At 49.4% G+C, this 27201-nt stretch overlaps 1 protein-coding gene across 1 annotated transcript in view; it reads right to left on the reverse strand.

Moving 5' to 3' along the window:
• LOC309632071 (uncharacterized protein) overlaps positions 1-27201 on the reverse strand; it is a 74602-nt gene that overhangs the window by 29689 nt on the left and 17712 nt on the right. Inside the window, exon 4 of the mRNA XM_082399215.1 lies at positions 295-5129. Coding sequence (XP_082255341.1) covers positions 5123-5129 — 7 coding nt within the window. The 3' untranslated portion in view covers positions 295-5122. The remainder of the gene's footprint in view (positions 1-294; positions 5130-27201) is intronic.

The raw sequence follows: 27201 nt of genomic DNA on the forward strand, positions 1-27201 counted from the left end.
ATGGGCGGGGGCCACTGCGCAAGGTGCAGGGCTTGGAAACCCCCTCCCCACAGACATGGGGCCTGCAACAAGGACCAGACGGGGAGCTGGGACCCTGATTTTTCCAAGTCCTCCTCCCCCAACCAGAGGCGAGCAGCCTGCTGCCCTAGTTTTGCTCTTACTCTCTTCACTCCCCAGGATGACAAACCCTTCTAACCTGGGACCTCCAAGCCTCTTGTGGCCCCGTGGCTTTCCGGAAATCCCACCAAATACGCAGTTTCTGAGCAGCGTCCTGGGGTCCGCTCCCGTCCTCACCTTTCCAAGCACCGGGGAGAGGCAGCTTCCAGAAGGCAGGTCCTTCCCATAATGGGCTCAGCTCTGGACAGTCTGGGACGTCAATGCAAATCTCGTGTCCCCGGGGAGGAGCCCGGAGTCAGCAGGAAGCCCAGGGTGGCGGCAACAGCAGCAGCAGCTCTGCCCTACCTTGCCCATGCGTTTCCAGGGGAGCCAAGATTTATTTTGCCGCAACGCTGAGGTGTGGCTGATCGGAAAATTCCCACTAAAGAACAAGTCTTTTCTTCCAGTTTGGTCAACCCTCTGCGTGCCCATCTCCCCAACCCCTGCCCCTCCAAAACAAAAGTTTGGGGAGCCCTCAGCTCCTCTTCCTTATAGTGCATAAAGTTAAAAAGGCACAGGAAGAGGCTTTAACTGGTCAGTCAGAAGCAGGCACAGACACAGGAGCATACGCACACCCCTAAACAGATTTTAGAAAGCTGCTGGGCTTCTCCCCCCTCCCCTTTAAGCAAGTGAAATGCAAATTCAGATTTGATACCCTTCCCTCAGCCAATCAAAAACAGGTTTTCACCTGCCATTGGTCCACCCACCAATCAGAGGAAGTGTCTGGAGTGAGAGCCCTCCCCTGGCCAATGGAAGGCCAGCTCAGTCACTTAGTTAATGATGCAGCAGTACAAGGAAGGCCATCACATGTGAACTGGAAGGGTGCCAACATGGAGACACAGAGAGCACAAGGTAAACAACTTTCCAAAGCCAAAAGGATGACATTTAATCTCTAAATGCTAGCTTCCCTTCTCAGCTCATCGTCAACCCCTCTCAGCTGACCCTACAGATCCTGGGACCCTCACTACCTGTCCCCCCAGAGCCCCTAACAAGATCCAAGAGTGACTGCGTCACCATTCCCCACTTTCCCCAACTACGCAGTGACAAACCTACCAGCTTTACCCCACTTCTCGCAGCCCACGCCCCATCCTGCCCACCTGCTCCCCAACAGCCCCAGATTCCCAGGGCCGAATGTTTCAACAAGGCAACCCCTAGAAAGCTGCCCCTCTCGCCTTCCTCTCAACACTTCTCCTCCTCACTCCGTACCTTCTACCTGAGAACCATACGGACGGACACTGATACCCAAACAACTTGGAAAACCAGCCTGTCTGTTTGTCTGCCCGATAGAAGGAAATGGGGGCAAAGGCTGGGAGGTCAGGTGGGACACCAGGGACGACTTGCTCCTCTTTCCTCTACCTCGGTCAGGCTTGAGCAGCTGACACTAAGGGAAAAGAAATTAAAGTGGAAAAAACCCCTCCCTCAGAAAAAAAAAAAATAGCAAAAAGCAAGAAAGAAGGTGAGAAAGACAGAGCACCCACATACGCAGAGACATCGCCCCCGATCCCAGCAAATACGTACGTGGGGGAAGACGGGGGTTACGCCATCAAGTCCTGAAGCCCATCGGACCACCCATCGTCGCCTGCGCAGACCCAAATCTCGGTTGGCCGTAAGGTGCCGCAGTCCCGAATGTTCCAGAAACTGGTCCCATTAAACCTTCCACCATCGCCCCGAAACCTCTTGCTCCCACCCCTGCCCCCCACCGCCACCCTACCTCCTCCCCGCGGGAACCGCCCGTGCCACCTTGCGTGTCATCTCCTTAGCCTAGGCTACCCAGAGGCCTCCGGCCCCTGACAGATTTCTGAACGCTTGGCAAGTGAGCTGGCAGAACCTGGTGCCCGGTGTTGCTATGACTTGTTTCTTGATTTCTCTCTCTCTCTCTGCTGCAGCACGGCTGTTGCTAGCAGACCTATCGACGGAGCGCTCGCGCTCTCTCTCTCTCTCTCCCTCTCTCTCTCCCCTCTCTCCTCTCTCTCTCTCTCTCTGAGCTCTGTGACGCAGATCTAAATTCTCCAGTCTGCTCCTTGTGTTGCAAGAGCAGAACTGCAGCTTTTCCCCTGGAGAGCCAGAGGGCAGTGCCAAGGCTGGTCAAACAAGGCAAAAAAAAGTTGGGCCTACACTCTGCTTTCCTGGCCACACTTCTCAGCCCCTCTTTTACCCCAGACCTCACTGCTCTGGGGCATAGAGGGCCTGGTCCCTACAGGCTCAGGCCTTCCCTGAGGGCTCCCCAGCCATAAGACTAGCTTAACTCTTTGAGTGACAGCGCCCAGAACCCAGACAGGGCTGTCCCACACTAAATGTGGCGTCATCTTTTCTTGAACCATATGAGCTTCTCCTGGACCCGAGAATATAATGGCCCCCACCCTGAGACCACCGTCCTATTAACTCTTTCTGCCACAGACAAGTCCAGAATTACAGCTGTAGCTGATTTTTGTTGTTTTCTGCTTTTTTGGCCACAAACCAGGATCTTTTTTCTTCCTGGAATTTCCTAAGGACAAAAAGCATAATTAAAACATTGCCTGCTTACCCCATGAGTTAGATCCTTCTATTGGGGCAGGAATTGGAGAAACCAAATTGAATGGCAGCCTGAAGAATCTAGAGTAAAACCAGTCCGGATCTCCACTCTTCCTGGGCTCAGAATTTTAGGGCCTGTGTAGATAGGTCCAATCACTTCTCAAAAGGCACTTGGGCTACTCAGTCCCAGAGATTCAGGTTGCTGAGTCATTTGTTCCCAAGAAGATCCTCTGACAACATGAAAAGCAGCAAAACAGAGCAGCAGCCAAGCCTGGACCTGCAGTGGCCAATGACTGGCTTCTTCTCTCCAGGGCAGGTGGCCAAGTGAGTTGAGCACCCATAAGCCCACCCTGCACTGCCCCTGCCATGGTAACACATGGGCATTCACACCTGGAAACTCTCACAGGGAGGGGGGGTTTCCTACCAATGCTCTGGAGACTGACTGGGATTGTTTTTGGATACTGACAGGTCTCCACTGCAGCAAAGCACATAGCTCCCAACATTTTCCTGCCCCCAGACCCAAAAAAAGTTCCAGAACAACTCAGATGCTAACTCACTGGACCCCATATACCTAGACAGACTCAGGAAGTCTTGGGTTCCCACAACGCCACATCCAAAGAATGCAGACCCGCAAAGGTTTCTGGCGACCAGTTGTACCACAAGAGCCTAGCCCTGATCGGAAGTGAGAGATGTACTTAGGTCCTGGGGCAGCTGACTCAAAGTATATCACATCGAGATCACTGCAACTTCAAGATGGCTTGAGAATGAGAGGCCAGGCAGCAACCTTATCCTGTACCCCAACTCCCAAGCAGCCTTCTTCAAGCAACTACTCTGGGCCAAGGTTTCATCCAGCAGAACGAAGACCACTTGGAAGACAACCATGGTACTCCATGGCTTTAAAAGAAGTCCAGAGCATCTGTGCCAAGCTCTCAGCAGGGGAGAAAGTGCTTCAAATTCACACCTTCTGGGCTCCAGGGTAGAGCATGCCAATAAAGAAGTCACCTACTGGTCTGATGACCAAAGGAATGTGGCCTTGATGGCACCAACGCAAGTCCCCCGGAATGGTCCTCTGCCTACTTAAATACCATTTGCCGTAGTTTCCTTTTCCATGGAAGAAAAACATGCCTAAGTTCATGTCAGGACATTCCTGATTTATCCAAGACGCCCAGGATCAAATAAACAAAGGGCTTTGAGCTCTGCCAGGGAGCCTCCTGCTTCAGGAGGGAGAACTAGAAGGAAGTAGGGCTCAGCACAGAGTTGGCCCATCACCCCGTGAACTTGGTGAATGACGTGGCTGCTCAATGCCATGGCGATGGAGATGTCACGGGTGGGTGGAAGTGAGAGAGAAGAGGCAAATAAGTCACGAGAGACGGAGCAAGAGCAAGTTAGGGTCAAGAGGGCCATATGCAGCCACAGAACCTACAGATGGAGGCTGACTGTGGTTCAACCACAGCACAACGGAGCTTGAGCCCATGCAAAGGAAGGTCCCCATCTCAGGGCTCAGCAGGAACCAACTCTGACTTGCAAAGCATTATGGCAGCACTATGTTTGGGAGGCTCTGTTTCATTTCATTTTTCATCTAAGTCTTTTCTCTTTCTTCCCATGACCCTGTTACTCTCCTTACAATTTACTAAGGTTGAAACTGTCGTTTTAGGTGCCCCTGCCCAACTCTAGGTCTGCCTTCTATTAACCTGATTCTGCATGGCACCCAGAACAGAAAAACCCACGTGGGATGACCAGGAAGCAGAAATGGATTCAGTTCCAAAAACATGGGAGGATGTTTACTCAGCAAGCACGCTCAAGCCTACAAGGAAGCAGTTTTACAGGGTGCTGCATGCGATGTTTGATTTCAGGGGGTAAAGATAACTTTGGAGTGAGGGGAAGGTGCTGGCTCCTTCCGTCCACCCTGTGAGGTCTGGGGAGGCTGGGCCAGGGCACACTTGAAAAGGCAGGGCTTCAACTCAAGCCCAGCAGGTCACTGCCTTGCTCTGGCTTCTCTGCAGCTCCAGGCCTCAGGAACTAAACACACTCTCCAGACATTGCGAGCTCTCTGTGGCCTCTGACTGATCTGGGTCAAAACCTCGAAATGTCAAAGAGGAAGAATTTTTTTCTTTAAAGGGGATGAGCTGGACTTTTACCCAGCCCTTGCCCTGGGTTTGGAACGCAAGCACTGTGTAATTGCCACAAACTCCAGTTCGGTGGGCATCAGCCAAGAGTGCAGGCTTAGTGCAGGCCTCTCTGTCCTCCCATTTCCTCATTAGGGCCTCCTGAACAGGGGCTGGATCTTTCATCAGGAAAGAAGTCATTTCTCTCAAGACAGGGAGCTCTGTGCAGGGGACTGATCCCAAACTCTACACGAGTATCAAGGGCTCGAGTGGGTGTTCTAGATAAATCAGGCAGCGGTCTGGTCTCAGGCAGCGCTGACAGGTTCGGGTCCACCGGGAGGTGTTTCTGTTTACCGCCTGGAAGGGAGCAGACAAAGGGCACTCAGTAACCCCAGGAGGTAAATCACCAATTAAGTACCTACTAGATGCTAAGGCCACATTCAGCACAGGAGAAGTACGAGACACAGGCCATCACCTCAAGACATACAGGTTCTGTTAGAGGACCCTACAAGCATTCCCAAATTGGCATTTCTGACGTTTCCAAAGTCTGCTCTTTAAAAGTTGGAACTCATTTTTTCACTGAAACAATATTAAATGTACTGGTTGGGTTCCCAGGTTAGCCCACAAAAGCCTATTTTACCCACTTCAGGAAGAGACAAACCCCAATGCCTTGGGGGACTCGGCAGGTAGCAAAGGATGCAAGCCACGGGCAGGGAGTGTGTCAGGAGCAGGGACAAGCCCCTCCCCCACTCTGCCCACTTGGGGCCATCTGGGAGTAGAGACCCAGATCGTCCAATTTTTCAGGAGAAGGCAAAAATCTACATTTACTACATTAAACTCTTGATTTTTAAACATTGTTCCCCAATTTTTAAAGTCCAAACATACCTGCAGAGTTTCCATTGTGTTTTCTCTGTGGTAATGTGTCCAAAATATGCTATAGGAGCAGGCACTGCCCAAGTGAGGATTTAAATAAAATAAAGAAACAAAGAAGAAGAAAACCGAAAAGATTCACCTCACAGATGCTGCTATTGGAGGAAAAGAATGGCACAGAAGGAAATAAGGGAAATCCTACCCTTCAGGTCAGCGGTTGTCAACCAGCCCCATGTTGAGGGCTGCAGGTGGAGGGGTACATCAGAATTATTTTTAACTATGAATGATACCATTAGAGTGCTAGTATTTGTGCCCCATCCTGACCCACCAGAAGGACAAAAGAATCATTCCAATACACAAGCCCTTTCTCCCAGATGAGAGGTGCTGCTCTGGGCATCCTCAAAGGCTCTATTTGGGGCTTTGTTGATAAGATTGGAAAGGATTATCGTAATCCAGCTGCCCATCCAAGGCATAGGGCCCTCCATAAACAACACTAAGACCAAGGCACTGCCCAGCCTCTACTTCGTTCAGTAACCCCCCCGGCCCACCTCTGGAGGACTCAGACAATGGAACATAACTGAGATGACATCACTCTCAAGGTAGCTAATTACCCGCCTTAAGTCTTCGCTCTGCCTCTGGAGCCCACGGTACGAGCCTGCTTCCCCAAAGGCTTTCAGATATTTTAGGATAACCATTACAACAACAAGTCTTTAGGCTAAACAAGGAGGTACAAAAAGGGAAACGAAATAGGGGTGGGGGTGGAGGCAGAAGGGATGGTGAGGGAGAAGCCGGAGAGAAAGAGCCTTAAAATAGCTGGTCAAAAGTTAACAAGCCAAAGGAAAAGAGGAAGAGACCTATGTATTATGTATTCATGAGAAAGGAGGCACTTGTGGCAGAAAAACAGCTGAGTGACACAGGACATGCAAAAGGAAGGGTCCATAGTCCAGACATAAAAGAAAATGTCAAGATGAGCCAGGGGATTAGACAGTTCCCAAGGCCAGCCACCAGGCTGTGCCAATGACCCAGGACAAATTGGTTAAAACCTGGAATTGGGAGAAGAAAACTGTATACAACTCAGTTTATAAGTATGGAATATTCTTTTGCCCATTTTTTGGGAGGAGAGGGGCTCTTTTTCTTATGTGTCTGTTGGATTCTTTACGTATTCTGGATACAAATCCACTTGCCAGTTGTAGGTATTACATGTATCCTTTCCACTCTGCTTGCCTTTTCTCTCTTTTATTGATGTCTTTTGATGATGAGAAGTTCCTCATTTTAATGTCACCCAACTTATCAATCTTTTCCTTTATTTTTGGTGCTCTTGGTGTCTTCTTTAAAAAAGTGTATGGCTACCTCAAGGTTATGAAGATACTCTATGTGACCTTGTAAATGAAGTTTTATTTTGTCTTAACTTTCACATTGAGATTGATGATCTCTCTGGAATTTATTTTTGTGTATGACGTGAGGTAGTGGTCAAGATTATTTCTTTCCTTGTGGACATCCAACTGACCCAGCACTGTTTTTTATTAAAATGACCGTTCATTCCCTACTGCCCAGCAGTGTCCCCTTTGTCATAAATCAGGTGTCCAGATATACAGGGGTCTATAACTAGGCTCTTTGTTCCATTCCTTTGGTCAGAAATAAGATAGACAAATAGATCTACTCTTATAGTATGGAGCACCAATCTTAAATCAGGTGATTTTTAACGTGAGGATATGTCTACAAGTAAAGTTTAAGAAAATATAAATCGAAGAACTAATTTTGCAACGTTCAATGTGGACAGACATAGTCTGAGCCCAGCCTGGGCCTCTCAGAAAGAGTAGGATGAAAAGAAACAGGCACAGAAAAAGCATCCCAAGCTAAGGAAGGGGGCAGCAAGAAGAAAGGGACAGAGGAAGAAATTAATCTTTTTTTTGTAGACAATAACATGGTGATCAAGAGAAGAGACTCACACTGTTCAAGAGATAACTGGCAGCCAAATCCCAACTTATATACTCTTTAGCTGTGTGATCTTGAGCAAGTTAACTCAGCCTTTCTGAGCCTCGGTTTCCTAATCTGCAAAACAGGGGAAATCTTCCTCATTGAGCTCTGCAGATTACATAGATTAACCTGATGTATGTCACTTACATCACATTATTACAGAGCCTAGCCATCTAAGTATTCAAAAATATTGGGTGCTATCCTCATCATGGTTAGTGATACCTCAGAGACCAGCCAGACTGTGGGAACAATCTTGCCATTCAACAAACATTTCATGAGTACATACTACTAAACAAGGATAATACAGATAGTGGTGAAAAACGCAGACTCTAAAGTGAGACAGGTTTGAATGTGCATCCTAATACAGCCTCTACTAGTTATACAGACTTGAACAACTTATTTGACCTTCCTAAGTTCCTATTTTCAGCTTCATCCATACTTCCTAGGGGTTTTCTTGGTGAGGATGGTATGAGATACAGGAGCGTTCAGCACAATGCCCAACACAGAGTTAATGTTCAACTGGTACCAGTATCACTATGATGATGATGGTGATGATGGACAGTGATGATTTTGTGGTTGGTACCATACCAGGCACTGGAAGAAAAGGCCTGGTAACACCTCAAGAGACCTATAGTACCTGGCAATCTCAGTCTTTCAACCAAGTACTAATCAGGCACAACCACACCTCGCTTCATACTGACAAGACCAAGTAGACAAGGTGGAGTATGCTGAGGTGATAGGCTGATGACAGAGGAGGGGCTTCGAGGAAAAAGGTTGAGAGCCAAGTAAAAGCCAAATTGCTGGGACAGTTAACTACCTGGTAAGGAAATTCTAATCTCAGGGAACCTTAAGAAGAAATAAAACCACACAATCTATAAATATATGTAATTAGAAAAAGTCTGAAAATGTGCCAAGTCGAGGCGGGGGGGGTGTCAGAAATGGTACTTGTAGATTAGACGTCTGATGTTATCCATGGGGAAAAGGTTCCTGAAAGAACCGTGCCGTTAATAGCTTCGATCAACAATAATGACCATGATGTGGTCCGTCTAACAGCCTTAAAGACCGCATCTTGTCAGTCTCCAGAAACAGCTACCCCAGAACCACTGAGGAGTTTTTCCCATCAAATTCCCAACCCAAAGGGCCATGGCACTTCTGCCCAGGTTGCTGAGCTGAAGTGAAACAAGGCCCCAGCAGTGAAAACAAACACTCCAAGGACACAATGCAGCACCACGTGCCAAGTGAAAATCCGAGAGACAAGGGCTAGGGACAGCCTGTGCTGGAGGGGAGGTCCTGGCAGAGGTGAGGTGCAGATGCAGACACAGAATGCCGCCACGGGCGGGGAGCTGGAACCAGGCAGCAGACAGTAAGTGGCCTGCCAGATGCTGGCCCTGAGAACACAGGACTCCCCTGACTACAGGGTGAAAGAAGATGAGTGAGGGCCAAGTCAGCTCCTTAACAAGCAGAAGTGAGCCCCAGCACCGACAGAGCCTCCCGCGTGGAATACACCAAGGGCAGTGTAGTGACAGGGCATGTTTGTTTAGGGGGCAGGTCAGGCCTAGGGTGGCAGATATTGTGACCAGTATGCCCTATTCATAAGTAGATGCTTTCTTCTGGGCAGACTGAGTCAGTCTGCCTCTCAGGCCAAAAATCCAGGCTCCAAAGTGTCCTGCCCAAGCTGGCTCCCACCACCTCCTGGGAAAATGGGTAAGGCCAAAATGTCTGCCTTACCCTAGGCCACTGATCATTAAATCTAAGCTACTGCCCCAGAGGGCTCATGGCTCAGCCTCAGGCAAAACCCAGGCTGGCAATGGGATGAGCACCTACTATTCTGACAATGGGCTGGGGCTCAGTAAACATGGTCATTCCACTAGCCAAAGCCCCTGAACCAGGGGCTTCTAGGGTTGCCCGAAATGCAGGGGGCAAAGTCTTCTTGGGACTCAGGGAGTAACCCAACGCAACTCTTGGCTGGCTGTTCTTGAAATCCTGGCCGTCAACGGATGGAAATAATTTCCAGAGAGATGGAGTGTGGCCGGGCCACGTGAGTTGGACTGAAGGGAGCTCTACCCCATCCCTACACGGCGGACCCTGCCGTCTGTGCCACCGGCCAGATGCAACTTGGGAAATGAGGGGTCTTGGCCAGATGCCCTCCAGGCACAGGCTAGGACCCTTAGATGTTACTGCTGCTCCTGGGGTTCTTGATCAAAGAGGGAAGTGCTAGGCAAGAGCAGACATATCTAGGGTATGGAGAACCTAGGCAACTGACGTTTCACGGGTCTGTACTGACCTCTGCATGACCACATGAGTGCCATGTGTCTCAAAAATGGAGTTTCTTTCCTGCCCCGGAACCAACTATTGCTTCACTCAGCTGAGTCAGAACTAGAGAGCAGTTGTCACAAACACAAGTAGGATGGGGGTTCCCCAAACAACTCTGACTTGCGCTTTAATTTCCATACTGCCTTCTCCCCCACACAGGGGTCATGCCCATGCACATGACCTTGCCCACAGCCTGAGAAGGACAGGAAAGACCTCGGAGCCATCGTGCACACCAGGGCACAGGTCTGGACTTTCAGCGAAGTGCCGGCCTTGTCAGGAGAGCTGGAGCGGGGACAAGGCTCTCATCTGACGGGTGGGCGAGGGGTTGAGGCAGTCTAAAACATAATATTTAATGTCATATTTGGGGGTGATATCGGGGATGCGTTTTCCATTATTTTCATAATATTAAGCCTTAACAAAAGTAAGGTCCCACAAAATTTTTGATGATGTGAGTACATCCTATGCATACAGAGAGCTCAAGAGTAGGGAGGGGCTGATGACCAGAACCGTGGGATAAAGGGCAGTCCTGTGAGTGTTTTATTTACAGAGGGAAGGTGATGGAACAACACATGAAGGTTCAGCTCTCTGAAGGCCTCTGGGCCTGGCGGGCAGCCGTTATTCTCAGGTTAGGATCTGGTTCAGGCCTGGAAGGTCAGTGTTCTTGCCCCAGAAGCAGAGAAACAGTAACAGCCTTAAAACACAAAGGATGATGCTGAGAAGCTTCTCCCAGTGCCATTTAATGTGGAGTGAGAGGAGCAGCCAACCACCGTCCAACACCCTCCCTCTAAAATCTCCAAAGTCCTCAGGGCCTAGGGGGAGCACTGAGAAGGCAGGTGAGTCCTACACATTTGTTATTCCAAAAAAAACATGCCTGGGGCTGACTATGTGTCAGGCTTGGTGCTAGGCCCTCTTCTGGGAACTCTGCCCATGGAAGCAAGGGCTTCCCTGATTGCCAGAGCCTGGAGAACTAGGACAGTAGGAGGACAGTTGGCTCCTTAATCCCACTCTGGCCCCCCAAAACAAGGTAGGTCTTGGCCCCTGGACATCACTCTGTGCCCTTCTGCAGTGACAGAGCTAAAGGGGTGGGGGGACACCCGCAGGCTGACTGTGCTGACAACACAGTCAAGAAGCTTCTGGGGAAGCTGACACAAAAAAGGACCACTGGTGCTTCCGAGAGCCCAGAGTCGCCAGAGGGTTAGAGGACACCGGATGCAAGGAGCTGGGATGCTCAGATAAGCCTGGGGGCTCCCCATCCACTTCCCCAGCAAGGCCAGTTCCTAACAGCCAACGGAATACCCCTGCTGACCTCCCAGTCCCAGTGAGGTCACCAGGAGAGCAGTAACCGCCATTCCTGCCCTGGACCCAAGAGAGCTGCCCAACCCCATCCAAATGGCTGGGATGACCCACCAGATGGAGACTTAGAAACCTGGTGTTGCAAGGCACCCTACAGGTCATCCGGCCTCAGCCTTCACCAGTACAAGAAGACTGGCCTTGGGCTGGAGGCCAACGTACGGGACCTTGGGTGGGTTACTTCATTTCTCAGGCTAAGTTTTCTCATCTATAAAGTAGGGCTAATAAGCTACTCATACCCCTGCCCAGTGTTGTAGGAGATTAAGTGAGTCCATACAAGTAAAGCACTGGGTCACACTGCCTGGTACACAACAAGCATTCAGGAAGTGGCAACTATTACGGCTTTTTATTATTAGCATCCCTGCATCGTGGCCATTCAGCTTACCTGTAAACACCAAGAGCGCCGCTGAAGGGGCTCACTACCTCAGAGGGCCACCCATCTTTCCTCCTTTGAGTGCTTCGCAGCTCAAAGGGAGGGACAATGACCCAGCTCCCTGCATCAACATCGGCCTCCCTGTCACTGCCACAGAGTAAGCCCGACACCCACATCACGTCACAGTCCTTTCAATACACAAAACTCTGCCCAGCAAACTTGTTCTGCTGAAATCTTCCCCTCTCTGGGGTATATATGCCCATGCTTTAACCATTCCTCACATGCCAGCAGCCCTCCTCTGCACTCGTTCTACTTTGACATTTCCCTTCTCATTGGCATCAAGAACTGAACAACCCTCCAAAAGTGGCCCGAGCAGGAGGGACAGCAGACTGACCTCCAGCAGAACCTTCTTCCCACAGGAGCTCTCCCTCCCTCCCTCCTGCTTTCTCCACCAGTACAGCTGGCCCACCCCTCCACTCCCACCCTCACCCCCTACACTCTTTTTAAACCTTGCTGTGGTACCTTCCTTGGGAATCTCTCAGTCGTGATCTTAGGAATATATCAACAAACCTTTGCTAAATTATTTCTACATGAAAAACACTCAGCCAGATGCTTTCACATATATTATGTCCACTAATCTGCTCAATTTTCCTTAGCTGGGAATAGAACCCTGTTCTCTGACCCCAGAGCTCCCTGCCCCTGTCCTGAGTGCTCCCTGGCTGGATCCTTTCCACCTGACCAAGCTCCTTCAATGAGAAGGCGTGCTGACACTGCTGATGTGGGCTAGGACCAGAGACCCACGGTCTCTACTAGACGAAGCATTGGATCTACCTTTATTCTCCAGTCTTTCCCAGGCAGGAGAGATGGCCATGATTGTCCTCCCTTCTCCAAATGCCAACAGCATGTGTAACCCTGTGTTACAGTCCAGAGCCTCATAATGCACTGTCATGTCTTGTCACGTGTGCTCATCTGTGCCTCCCACTAGAGTCTGAACTTTTCAAAGGCCTGTGCCAGGTTTAGAATTCTCTTTCATTCTCTCCAATCGAAACTCCCAGAGGCACCCAATCTATGCTTGTTGACTGGCTGATCAGGCTCCCTGTCAACATCACCACCCTAAGTCCCTGACAAACACACCGGAAACGGGTTCACTTGGTCTGCGCCCCTTCCCTGCACACGCTGGTCCTGTGAGGCTCCTGCTGCTCTCTCCTTCCCGTGATCTAGGCTTGTCAAACATGAATTTACTCCTCTTACTCCAGCTTCTGGAAAGGCTCCCCAAGCAAATGTCAAAGGGACACCCGACCTGTGCTTTCACAAACACCCTCTGGCCGGAGGATGCTAAGGGTGGCTTGCTCTGGGCTGAAATCAGTGCAGTGTCAACTCTGGACCTTGGGATCAGTCATGAGGTTTTCTTTTCGGTGTGGCCCCATGTGATGCCAAGGACGGAGGAGATAGAATCCAGCTGTCCTCATCTCAGAGGTGGGAAGGCACTGTCAAACCCACCCCCTCCCAGAGAATCAAAGACCAGAGACTCTAACAGCTCCCCGTGGCTACTCACTGTAGACCTGAGCAGAACGCCATCCTCACCAGATACAGGAACAAATGAAGAGAAAGGAGCAAAGGAGGGCCATCGCAGCCCTCAGAGGTAGGCAGAAAGATCTCAAGAGCCTCACCTACCTTCAGGCGCCCCCTGGGGTGGGCTGGAATTCCTACTATCATTATGAACACTAACCAACCAAAGAAAAGGGGAGCAACGCCCTCTGCCTTGATGCCCAGCTCCAGGCATCTCACAAATACTGGTGGGCTTCAGGGTCCTCTGCGACATAGAAGTGGTGACTGCACAGAGAAGGCCTAAAGTCCTCGGGAGGCCATTCTAGGCAGCAGCTCTAGTTAGTTAACGCGTTCCTACCAAGTATCTCTGCTTCTCCTAAATACTTCCAATAACTATGATAACGCCAGGCACACAGTGTTCGTGGATGAGGCTACTGAATCCAGGACAGGAGGAGAAAGAGAATCAAAATTAAATATAAGATATGGTTCATAACCAAAGGAGTTCCTAAAATAGATTCCAGAGCTAACATGATTTGGGAACAGTTATAAAACAGTCTGACTGCAAGGAAGCTTCTTGTGGACCTGGACTGCCTCTCACAGCTCTTCACACCACCACGGATGGCACACCCACTTCCAGTAACCGTCTGCTGGCCGAACGAACAAGTGAACGCAAGAGTGGAAACACAGTACAACTTCTTCGGGGCCTACTTCTAGATACCTGAAATATCAGTGTTTACCTCTCATTTTCTAAATCATAAAATGCCCAGATACTAACTGACCACTGTGTACCTTTAGGCTACACCCAAAGTTACTACATCACCTTCATGCAAGAAAGAGATAAAGGGGCCTCAGCGGGTCACTTCCAACGTTAACCTCCCTCTCACTCCTACCCCAACTCTTACCCTCCTGTCTCCTTTCACTCTCTCACACACAGAACCAAGTAACAAGTTTAAAAATGGCAGGAACCCTTTGTGAATAAACTTTGTTCTTCGGCTGAGACGACAAAGCCAAGCTACACCGTGGAATGCATCCCTCCTCCCGCTGATTGGTAACCTGCTCAGGCCCAAGCTGGAAGCCGGCCAGGGGACCTCTAGGACATGGCCATCTCCCCGCTGCCTGCAGGACTGCGACCTGCTCTCCCACAGCCCTGACCCCCACTGACCCCAGCTTTGGGGGATGAGGGGTAGGAGACGTAGAGCCTCCATTTGGCTTAGAGCCCTTATCAAGGGTCTGGCCTCCTCTCAAGGTTGCTCTGGGGCCTGGGTCCTCATTCCCACCAGACATGAGTGCTCCCCGTCCCCCTTCGAGAGAGCCTTCAAATAAGGCTAAGCCCCCAAACCAGGACGTCCCTTCCCTCTTACCTGTCCAAACAGCATCCGCCTCATCATGAACGTGGACCTCAATATCCACTAATCGCTCACCACGCATCAGGCCTAGTGCCGGCCCCATGCGTGTACCACAGCTCCGTCGGTCCTCACGACAGCGCTTGGAAGCTGGGATGACCATCACCTCCACTTTACAGGTTAGGGGCTGAGGAGCCTGTGCAGGGGATGCAGCCAGTACCAGACTCCCAACCACTGTGCTAGGCAAGCTAGTGACATCCTCCTCTTAGGAGACTTCCTCCGAACTCTGTCCTTCCCTGATGAACTCCTCCCCATTTTCATGCTTGACAACTCCAGGGACAAAGGTGGGACCAACCACATTTCCTTAAAAAAAAAAAAAAAAAAAAAAAAGGCACGTGAACATGTACCTTTTTCTGTAAGTAGTTTTAAGTTTTTACTATCGACTCATTTAAGTGAGGTGTAATGTACGTATAACTCCTTCTTGTGCACAAACAAGTTTTATGACAAATTATGCCATTTTTATCCCCCCTCGAAGCCTTGTGAAGTATACACAGTTATTCCCATTTTACAGATGGGCAAATGAGAAAAGTGAGGGGAGCTGGCCAAGATCATCCAGCCAGTAACGGAGAGGCAGAGCAAAATACTGACCCTAGGTCTTCCCAACGATAAGCCCCAAGTTCTAGGTGCCCATCGCATGAGCATCAGGACCGACCGCAGGGGCTCTGATTCAGGGAAACTCAAATTTACTGGCTGTGTGACCCAGGGCAAGTTAATTAACCTCCTCTTGTCTCAGTTTCTTCATCCAAAAAACAGTGCTAATAACAACTGTGACATGTGGTTACCTCAGGATTAAATGAGATAATGTATGCGGAGTGCTCAGCGCAATGGCCAACACGTAGTAAACGCTCATTAAATGGCAGGGACTGTCACTGCACTCCACTGCCCAGGCAGGCCTGCAGTGTCCCCTGGCTTCCCAGGTGGCTGTTACAGCAGAGACCAGATACAACACCTTATGCAGCAGGTGCTTATTAACACAGGTTGGCTACAAGCAACTTCCTTACACAAGCCAGCACCTCATAAGAGTGTGGCCCAGTTTCAAGGGCACAGGTCGCAAGGATAAGCCAGTGTCCTCAATGGCCAAGACCTGTGCCTTCCCGCCGGCCAGGCTGGGACCCAGCCCTGCCATGGTGGCTCTGAACAGCATCATCTGCCCTGATGGACCTGTTCTGGGACCAGCAAGCAGGCAGACACAGGCTCCCACCACAGGACCAAATAGTCACTGCCTGGTCCAGACCCCCAGAGCACTCGGCCCTCCCTGGTGAATCCTCCGCAGTCTGCCTGCATCTCCATCCTGGGCTCCAGGTCCTGCTCCTGGGATTGGGAAACATGCCTGTCCTTGGTTAGAAGAACAAATAAAAGCACATGGCCTATTTCCAGCAACCTCACTGTTTCTCACTTTAAGATTAAAACAATAAACACCGATATCCAGAGGCTGGAGAGTGAGGGGGAAGCAAGTGGCATCGGAGCTGGGGCACAAGGACTTGTGCAGCACGGGCTGCCGTAACCTGGCAACCTGCGCAAGGTGTGTCAGAGAGAGGAGGCTGCAAATAGACAAGCACCAGGGCTGGAACAGTCAGGGCTGGATGGAGAAGGTCACAACAGGCTGGCCTGGTTCCTCGTGGCGCCGGGGGCCAGGGGGGCAGGGGAGCAGATAGCATGCCGCCAGCCCACATGGCTTGTGACTCTCAGCCGTGTGTCCCCAGCACCTCCTAACTGGTCGCCCTGCTAGCTCCAGGCTCTCTCTTCTCCAGTGTAGTCTAGATTCTTCTACCAGGATCTTCCCTGAAATCCTGGACCTGCATGTCCCTCTCCTGCTCTGAAACCTTCCACAGTTCCCCAGTGCCTTGCCGGGGCTTTCTCCTAGCGTTCCAGGCCCCCTCGCATCTGGTCCCAATCCATCCCTCCAACCTGTTCTCACATTCTCCCATTCTGCACCCTCTGATCCTGCTTAATTGCCCTTCCATAGGCCTCCCTCCTGTATGCCTCCACATATGCTGAGTCTGCCCTTCACCTTGGCCCAAATCCAGAGGTCACTGTTCTCTTAACACATGTTTGCTGAATGCCTACCATGTGCCAGGCACTGGGTGCTCTAGGCACTGAGACTACAGGAACTCGTAAGACATGTCCTGCCCACAGTGAGCTCGTGGTCACAGAGCTAAGCAAACAAGCCCACCACCACTTCACAAACTGGTGAGTAAACTAGGATTAACAGACATAGAGCACTTACTGTGAGCCAGACTCTATTTTAAGCTCATTTATAGGCTCATTTAATCCCTTCAATAACTCCATGAGGTACGTGCAGTTATTACCAGTCCCATATCATGGATGAGGAAACTGAAGCAAAGCAAAGGTCAAGTAAAACTTACTCAAAATCACCCTCCCCCTCACAGAGAGGCTGGTGTGGGCTCTGAGGCCCAGCAGGGCAGTCAGAGGTGACCGGAGCCATGGGTAGAGCCAAATGCAGGGATGGCCAAAGCCATGGCCCCCTCTCTCTACTTCCCAAAGATACCTTGGAAATGGGTACTTCCCACATGGAAAAGAGATGCATGGAGGGATAAAACATCACTCAAGGTTGCCCTCCCTCATCCTAGGAAGAAAGCAGAAAGCAGGAAGGGATGTTATGCATGAGCAATAGCCAATGGTCACAGCATGAGGTGATGAGAAGCCCAAATCCACGGCAAATCCACTCAACATCTACATTTACCCCAGGCCACTAAGTGGGGAAACTTGACCCCAGATCTGCTGGGGGCTCAGTGACTCCAGAGTCCTGCCTCTGGCACAAGCTGGGGAGGGGGGTCTCTGGGGTCTGTCGAATGACCTCTTCTTTCAGTGGCCTTGCGTGGCCAGGAGGACTCCATGTGCCCCTGCCAGCCAGGCTGCCTCTGTGCCAGGTAAGCCTTCACCACCACATGGGAGGGCTGGAGCGGGGAAGGTGGCACAACTCTGAGGCACAGGGCTCTGGGGCTGCAGCCCTGAGACCAGGGTGCCTCTACCTGGTGCCGCTCCTCCTGCCCACTGGGGCTGTGTGAGCGGGTGGGAGTGTCAGGCACGGGTTATGACTGGGGAGGGGGAAAGAGATATGTTGCCCCTTCAGGGCAACCCAGGTGGCCCTTCCTCCTCCTCCTCTTCTTTCACGGCAGAAATCTCACCCTGGGAGTCCCTGTGCCCCGTGCAGGCCACCAGAGCAGCCTCCATCCTGCTGCAGTCCCACCCAGGTTGTGGTTCCACCTCTGACCAATCAGCAGGGACCCTCTGCCTCCTCCTCTTCTCCCAGCAACTCTGGAGGGGGCAGGGGCTCTTCCTGAAACTGGCTGGAGTGTCAGCTCCATGAGAACAGGGACTTCTGTCTGCTTTGTAAACTGCTAAATCCCTGGAGCCTAGAATAGTGCCTGCAATATAGCAGGCACTCAATAAATATTACTTGTGGAAGGCATGCATTACCATCACCCACCTTATAAATAAGAAATATGCATATATATATATACATACATGCAAATGTGTATGCAAATATATGATGTGTGCATACACAAATATGCAAATGTCATACACACATAAATTTTTTGAAGCCACCACTAGGCAGTATTGGGGATCCCAATGATTAAAAGAGTTAATAAATGCAACAGGAACCTGGAGGGGGCAGGATTCACTGGAGGCAAAGAGGCTCCATGGAGGAGGCAGAAGCTAAAGGGGGCTCTGAAGAATCCAAAACTTCCAATAAACATGGAGGAGCAAAGGCAACCCAAGGGGCAAGGAATGATGTGCAGAAAAGCATGGAAACAGAACCAGTCAGGCTCAGCGACAGGACACCAGCAAATCACGCAGCGTGACGGGGAGCAGAGGAGGAGGGCTGCTGGCAGGGACTGAGCACCAAGTGGGCCGGGCCTCAGGGCACTGACCTGTAAAACCAAGGGTCTCAGTCCCTCTCGGCACACGCCTACAGCTAGGACGTAACCTGGGACATTTGAGCCTCCGCAGCAGAGATCTCCCTCCTGCTGGAGAAGCTGCAGAGCTTTTTCTGCTGGAAGTCATGAGTTGTTTGTTGATTTTTTTCCTGCTTGGCTTGTTTTGACACGAGGAAGAGGCTAATCCTCCTGGCAAACTTGGGTAATACAACAGGGCAGTCCCCTCCCTGAAGCAGCGGAGGCAGTCAGCTCCAACAGGGAGAAACCGGATCTCGGAGTCTGACTGGTCAGCAGCTGACCTCTCTGCTCTGACCTCTGGTGGCTCCTACACATCCCACAGGGGCCATCTTCCCTGAGGAGCACAGGCTCGGGAGGCACACGGGTTCAATTTAGACCTCCACCTGTTACTAGCTGAGTGATTTCAGGAAAGAGACCATGCCTCTCTGTGACTCAGTTTCCTCATCTGTCAAACATAGCAATTATCCCACAGAGTCACTATAAGGTTTAAATGAGCTAATACATAGAAAACAGAACCACATCTGGACACAGTAAATTTAGCTATCATTATTATTTTATTGTTTCCCACTTTCCCTAAAACCCATGTCAGGCCAGACTAGGCTGGGTGCTAAGGGAACCTGCTATGGGGCTGGAGTAAGCAGTGGTGCCACAGATAATGCAGGCCAAGCGTGCAGAGATCCAAAAACCTCCTTTAGGGTCCTGGTTTCCCTTTCAGCAACTCAGAGCTGGAGGCAGGTAGGGAGATGCTTCGTGCTTCCCAGCTCTGCCAGGAAAACTCTGGTACTCAGAAACAGGTAAGGACTCTGGCCTCTCCTGCCTCACGCCCTCTGCCTCGGCTCCTGCACTGGGGGCGGGGGGCGGGGGTGGCATCTGACTGGTACCCTGTACAGAGGATATGTGTTCCCACACACTTGGATCCTTCATTTATCTCCTATGGGAATGCTCTAGGCATTTTCCTTGAGATAAATAGCTTCCAGGGATCCTGGATTTGGGGGAGTTAGCTGGATATTACCTTTAAAAACCATTTCTAAATATTTCCTTGAGATCTGGGGCAACCTTTTGGGTGTACATAAGAATTTACCAAACTGCTTTTTCAGAGGGGGCTCTGTATGAGAGTACAGGCTTTTGCCTGGTCCCAGGGAAGAGTAGTGGCCGCTCAGCATTTGTGTGGAACTGCTGAAGAGTGAGATGGTGGCAGATGTGGCATCTACTTTCTCAGTCTTCAGCTCAACATCTCCCCAGGTTCTGCGGAAAGGAAAGCCTTTAAGACTCAGGTTAAGTCTAGCCACAGTTCAGGCTCAAGTCTTACTTTTTAGATCTCAACCTTTTTGTCTTTACATCTGAGCATCTAGTATCAGGCACGGCTGTCAGCTGGAGCTTAGTGAACAGTAGTTACACTGAATGGAGGCTCTGATTTTCTAGTACACAACTCAGAAACAGCTACACTCATATTTGAGCCAGGTGTATCTGTCACATGCAACCAATTCTTTACAACTACCAGTGTCCATGATGAAATCTTCTATTATACTTACAGGGTAACGGGGTTGTCCTGGGGATTAGTGTCCAGTAATTGTAAGTGTGACTGCTAAGTTACGCTAGATGTAGTGTTTAGATGTAGATTACTCAAGCTTCCCAATGGCTATCTCTTAATTAACTTTAAAAGGGAGGAAAGGGTAGAAGTGCCAACCACATTTCCCACTTTTCCCCACATATCCTCTGCCTCATCGATCTGGCTTCCTTGTTGTCCCCATGCATGCCCCCATTCTTTCCATCAAGCTCTTTTCCTCATTGCTTATCTACTTGGCATGCCCTTCTCGCTCCTCTTTATTGCACAGAGCCCAAGTCCAAGGCCACACTCAAGTTCAAGACTTCCATGAAGCCTAAGAACGCTCTGTGCTTCATGCATCTTCCTCTGCTGCTGCTTCACCTGCTGCTCATCCTGGTGCCTTACCTAGTGCCCAGCATTTAATAGCTCTGGCTATTTCACATGTGTTCCCCCTATCTCATGTTCTGGCCTGTACCTCCACCACCACGCTACAGAAATTTCCTTCCGAGGCCAACAATGACATCAGACAGAGCCGAGTTCATCTTGGCTCCATCACTATTTGCCAGCTCTAATGTTCCTTCCTCAGACCCCATCCTTCTTGACTCGGACGGTGCTCAGCAGCCCCTTCTTAAAACCTCTCTCCTGTTTTAAAGTACATGGCCCTTCCCTGAGACCACCTTTCCTGCATCTTTCATTGCTCTGCTCCCACCTGTACTGAGCCCAGGCCCCTGCTCCCATCTCGGCCCCGGTGCCCTGGGAGTACCTTCTCACCGCTGGCCTCATCCCTCACCTCACCTTTAGTCCTGAGTCATCTTGGAACACCTGTTGGACAGCCCACCTGGGTAGCCCACTGTCAGCTCACATTCAACATAACTAAAATTCATTCAACAATTATTTGTTGAGCACATACTAAGGCCAGGATCTACTCCATTCATTGGTAAGCAAACCATATAAAAGTTCTTGCCCCAAGTGTCCATCAACAGATGAATGGATAAATGAAATGTGGTATATCCATACAATGGGATATTATTCAGCCTTTAAAAGGAAGGAAATTCTGACACATGCTGTAGCACGGATAAACCTAAAGACATTATGTTAAGTGAAATAAGCCAGTCACAAAAAGGCAAATACTGTATGATTCCACTTTATAAGGTGCCTAGAGTAGCAGAAAGTAGATGGGTGTTTGCCAGGGGTTGGGGGGAGGGGGAATAGAAAGTTACTATTTAACGGGTACAGTTTCAATTTTGCAAGATGAAAAGAATTCTGATGGTGGTGATGGTTGCACAAGAATATGAATGTACTTAATACCAATGAACTGTACACTTAAAAATGGTTACAATGGTAAATTTTATATGTATTTTCCACAATAAAAAAAATAGAAAAAAAAAGTCCTTGCTCTCTGTGTACTTTTCTGTATGTTATGCTTCAATAACAATGAAAAAACCTCTGTCTTCCTGGAACTTACATTCTAGACTTGAGATCGCAATCATCATCCAGCCAGCTTCCTTCCCACTTTCCCATCACTGGAACTGCCATTCGCCCAAGCTCTGTACTGTAGTCACTTGATTCCTCCTTCTCCCCCCATATCCAAGGACTCTCCATCTTTCTTCTTTAGGGCTTTCACCATGGTCCTTCTTCCTTCCACCTCTTAATTTTTGATGGAAAACATGAGGAAGCAGGAAACACTCTGCAGTGCCTGGTTCCAAGGCTGGCTCTCCCCCTGGCTCTGAGTAATCTCACACTTCAGCTTTAATTTCCTCGTCCGTTAAATGAAGAGTTTGACAAGACATTCATGACAGCTCCTTCTGGCTCCAGCACAGGCTGGTCTCTGGGTCACCCCACCCGGCCCGGCCTGAGGTCTGATGTATTCCTCACAGGCCCTCAGTGGCCTGAGAAGAAAGGCCTCATTCAGGAGGAAATGGCTCCCTGCAATAAATACCTGCCGACCGGGAAATGGCTCCCTGCAAGCGCTCCTTGGCTCTCTTTCCTGCCTGCCTGAACTTTTACTGCTTGCAACCTTGTGACTCTGGATTACCTGACTTTGGAGACTGCCAGCCCTGCACTGCTGCTGGGACCTCTTCTGACCCGACAGCCTGTAACTGGGACAGCCTTGCCTGCTGACACTGGACCCTGTTCTGCTTCCACAAACTGGGCTACCCTGTGGCTATACAACCAGGATGCTGCTAGCTGGATTCTGAATTCTCCCTGGGCCATGGCCATGGCCCCTACTCATGTGCCTGTCTTGGCCCTGGGCCCTCCCTGCAGCGTCCTCTGAATGTACCCCTTCCGCTAAGCAGGGTTTACAACCTGTCTGAGATTGAGTCATTCACTCCACAAATGTCCACTATGATGTCTACTTGTGACATCATCACGAGATACATCAGTGAAGAGATCCATCAGGATGGAAAACAACTGTTTCTCATACCAACATATCCCACTGCCAGAACAAACTTCCCTACTCAATGAAGACATCATCCAACTCACCACTGTCAAATCCTTTCACTCAACAGGTATTTACTGAGCACTTGTTATGTGCCAGGCACTATGCCAGGCATTCTAATAAAACACCGATTTTAGGAAATGCAATTTTCTATGCAATACAATTGATTACAGAGCATGAGTTTTGCAGCCAAAATCCCAGTTATGTGACCTTCAGTAATTACAAAACCTCTCTGAGCCTCAGTTTCCTCACTTGAAAATGGGTCTAATAAGAGTGACAACTGGGGCTTCCCTGGTGGCGCAGTGGTTGAGAATCTGCCTCCAATGCAGGGGACACGGGTTCGAGCCCTGGTCTGGGAAGATCCCACATGCCGCGGAGCAACTAGGCCCGTGAGCCACAATTGCTGAGCCTGCGCGTCTGGAGCCTGTGCTCCGCAACAAGAAAGGCCGCGATAGTGAGAGGCCCGCGCACCGCGATGAAGAGTGGCCCCCACTTGCCACAAGTAGAGAAAGCCCTCGCACAGAAACGAAGACCCAACACAGCCATAAAAATAAATAAATAAATAAATAAAAGACTTTCTCTAAAAAAAAAAAAAAAAGAGTGACAACTGATAAGCATGTATGAGGAATAAGTGAGATTGTCCATGTAAAAGCTTAGAACAGTATATGGAGGACAGCAAGCACTTGGATATGAACAATTTTTATTTTTATGTGATCTCAAAGGTGCCAACACCTACATACACCAAGAACTTCAAGAGTCCCTGTCCCACTCTACACAGCTAATACCGCAATAGTGCCTTTGTAGACAAGTACTGAAAGAATGCAGCCCCAACTTCAATATCACTAACAAAGAACAAAAGATCCCCATGCAAAGTATTACATATAATCCTACTGCTTTCATGTGGATTAACCTCGGGGATATCACTAAAGGTATGGACATCAAAAGCTATGGAAGGGAGAAAATATGTGCAATGCATATATTCAACAATGTATGAACAGCTTCCTGCAAACCGATAAGAAAAAGAGAGGCAATTCAATAGAAAAACGAGTAAAAGACCTGAACAGGCACTTCACAAAAGAGCATACCCAAATGGTCAATATCATGGAAGGGCAAATTCAGACCACAGTACAATATTACTTCATACCCACTAGAATGAGTACAATGAAGAAAGAAGATAATGCCAAATACAGGCAAGGGCATGGAGCAACCAGAACTTCCCTACTTTGCTAGCGGAAGTATAACTGGTATCACTGTTTAGCACTATCTGCTAAAACTATGATCTAGCAGTTCCACTCCTAGGTACATACCCAACAGAAACACACACATAAATTATGCATACATACACTCAGACATATGTGTGTATGTGCATACATTCATTCACCAAAAGATATATTCAAACATATTCATAGTAGCACTGTTTGAAACAGCCAAACTCTGCACACAGCCCAAACATGCATCAACCATACAATAAATAATAGACTGTGTTCTATTAATAAAACGGAATACTATACAGCCACAAGACCAGGAAACTACAACGGCACACTGCAAGGATGAACATCACAGATAAAATGACAAGTGAAAGAGGGCAAATACAAGAGAGAACATACTGTGTGATTCCATACATATAAAGCTGAAAAGCAGGCAAAACTAATCTGTAATTTTAGCAGTCAAAATAGTGGTTACCCTCAGAAGCACGGTCAGCAGCTGGAAAGAAGCACAAGGCATATTCTGGAACGGGGTGTGGTACATTCTGCTCCTTTGCTTGACGTGGGTGCTGGTTACAGGCTGGGGGCACTTTGTGCCTAATACTTAGGATACGCTCACTTTTCTGTATGTGTGTTACATGTCAATTAAAAATTTCCTTAAAAAATAGCTAATGAGAAAAAAAAATTAAGAACAATGGACTTTTATCCAAATGGGGGGTCACCCCAACACCAACAGATTTCAGTGCCTGCCATCTCTGCTCATGAAATCTAAAAGATACATATACGTTTCTGATCACTTTCCTATTGCCTTTTAATAAATTACAGAAATGTTACTCTACAACACTTCAAAACCATACTAAATAAACACGTTTTCAAAACTCCAAATTAATTTGTCAAGTTTCATGTTCTGAGACTGAGTTTGAAAATGCATTTGGGTTTTTTAGATGCATATTGAAATATGGAGTAATTTTTATGAGAAACAAGATTTTTTAATGAGACAGAAGTGGTGGAGGCCAGGGTTGACAGAGTGAAGACCAAGACGACTGAGGATTTTGATTTTGAGACTGATTTTGGAGCTGGGCTCCAAATCAGCAACCCAGGGCGTACGTGTCCAGTGGCTGCCAGAGCACTGAGGTAGCTCTGGGCCCAGGAGCCAGGAAGTCCACACAGAAGCCAGAGACTCAAAGCCATGCTCAGGACCTAGAGCAAGATGGCAACTAAGTTGAAAGGACACTCAGGGACTGAGGCCAAAGAAGGCTGGTAGGTGACGATAAGCCACTGAAGAGGTTATGAGGAGAATGAAGTGCACGCCCTGACCCAGTGCAGGAAACAGTGGCTGGGTGTGGGCAGCCCTGGGTACATAAGGAAGTGACCTCAGCCCATCATGGAATAAAAGGATGTGACCCTGGGTGTGCTCAGACCTGCAGCTGGGATGAGCAAGCTGGGCTTACCCGGAGGTTCTTTCTCTACTGGGTGTGACTCTCTAAATATACACACAGTCATCCGTTCAATCCATTTCAAATGTTTACCATCGTTGAACAGGACTTCAGAGGCTTTTGGTTTCAACTGTCCTGGCTGCTGGCTCAGACAGCAATAATCTAGAACATGTTTCCGGAGCCCACAATCATCATCCTAGTCCTTCATATGAGGATAAGGGAAGCAGTGAATGTGAACTCCAAGAACACCAGGATTTATCAGATAATCCATCCCCCAAGTGACTTCTATGAACAAAAGGAGACAGAAAACTCAAAACAAACAAAAAAACAACAACCAAAAGCAGGTGACTCCAACATCATTGGTATTTAGTCCACTAAGTAGCATTACTTTCCTCACTGTTTCGCTTGAGCCCGTCCAAAAATATGCTGGTCTCCCTTGAACTCATGGAAACTGAGGGACTGTGTCAGGGGCAGGGGAACAACACTGAGAAGTGACTGGGGCAAGGATGTCAAATGCACTCAGGAGAGCATCTGTACATCTCCCTGGTTGCTTGGCCTTACCTTGGCTTCTGCCCTTCCCATCTCCTCTGCCACTTCTTCCCCCACATCATACCTTCACTCTCTGGGGTCACAACTAAAGAGTCCAGGCAGTGAAGTCACATGGGAAGAACCCTGAGGCTTGTCCTGAAATGTAAAAAGCCAGCATATCCACCCACAGCTGCCCTCCCTGCATCATGTAGAGTGAGCTAAGGTCCTCACGTTGGGGGATGTCTCACTTCCCCGTTCTGGCCTTAAGGCAGCCTTGCCAGCTACAGGAGGATGGTGCTGGCAGATGAGCCATCACTGGGTTGCTGAGGTATCTGGCAACAGATTGGATGTTTTATCTGGGAAGCAACATCATGTTCTCCAGGGCAATGAGTATGTGTTTCCTGCATTTAAGAGAACTTTAGCAAGTGGAACTTGGTTCTGCAAGGCAGAGAGTGAAGGAGAGCGATAGAAGAGTGAAGGAAAACAGCTCCAGGATAGACTCCTATCACTCACACGTGATGTCTGCATGGAATGGCTTCCCTGGTGTGCTTGAAGTTCATCTCAGAGCTCGTGCAAGCGCACCAAGGGTACAGCTGCACCAAGCCTCCCAGATGACCACCTGGAGCACGTGGGTGCTTAACGGTGGGATTCTATGGGAAACTGGGCCATTATGCGGTTTAAGCGACTCCCTGGAAACAACCTCCTGAACACAATTGTTAGAGGGCACTGTACATGCTGAGGAGAGAGGGAGATGGGGGGCAAAGGGGGAAGGCAATGTCTACACAGCTCCTGGTCTCAAGTCATTTCCAATGGAAGCAGGGATCTGGATGAAATGACCTCTTCGGGCCATTTCTACAAGACCGTCCCCCTACACCAGGGTTTTTCAACCTCGGCCCTATCAACGTTTTGGACTGGATAATTCTTTGTTGTGGGGAGGGCTGCCCTGTACATTATACAGTACTTCGCTGTATCTCTGGCCTCTACCCACTAGACACCAATACCACCCCTCCTGCTCCTCAGCCGTGACAACCAAAAATGCCTCCGGACACTGCCAAATGTCCCCTGGAGGCAAAACTGCCCCTGGTTGAGAACCGCTGCCTTATACTAACAAATCATGTCACAAAGACAAGACCCCAGCCCTGGCCAAAGTGTAATGGTCCGCCTTGGAAAGGGCTGAGCAAACGTAGCCTGCTCATTATTTCTTAGGACGTTAAGGCAACAGAGGCACCGCCAGGCAAGCCACCACTGTCAGATCTGAGACAGGGGAGGAGGAGGCCCAGAAGGGGAAGATGCTCTGTCACCAGCAGACCTCCACTCCCCAACTCCACAAAACCCACCTCCTCCCAGATATGGTCCACAACACGGCAGAAGACTGAGCCAAGCAAAGAGAGCCCAAAGCATCAAAGAGCATCAAAGCCCACCCACAGCCACTCCACATCGTAATTCACTCTGGGTCATGTACTTGACTGAGCTTCCGGGAGGAAGGAACATCTCAGTCCCTCACAACCTTGTTCAACTAA

This window comes from Balaenoptera borealis, assembly GCF_965194805.1.
Source record: "Balaenoptera borealis genome assembly, chromosome: 1".
NCBI classification, from domain to species: Eukaryota; Metazoa; Chordata; class Mammalia; order Artiodactyla; family Balaenopteridae; genus Balaenoptera; species Balaenoptera borealis.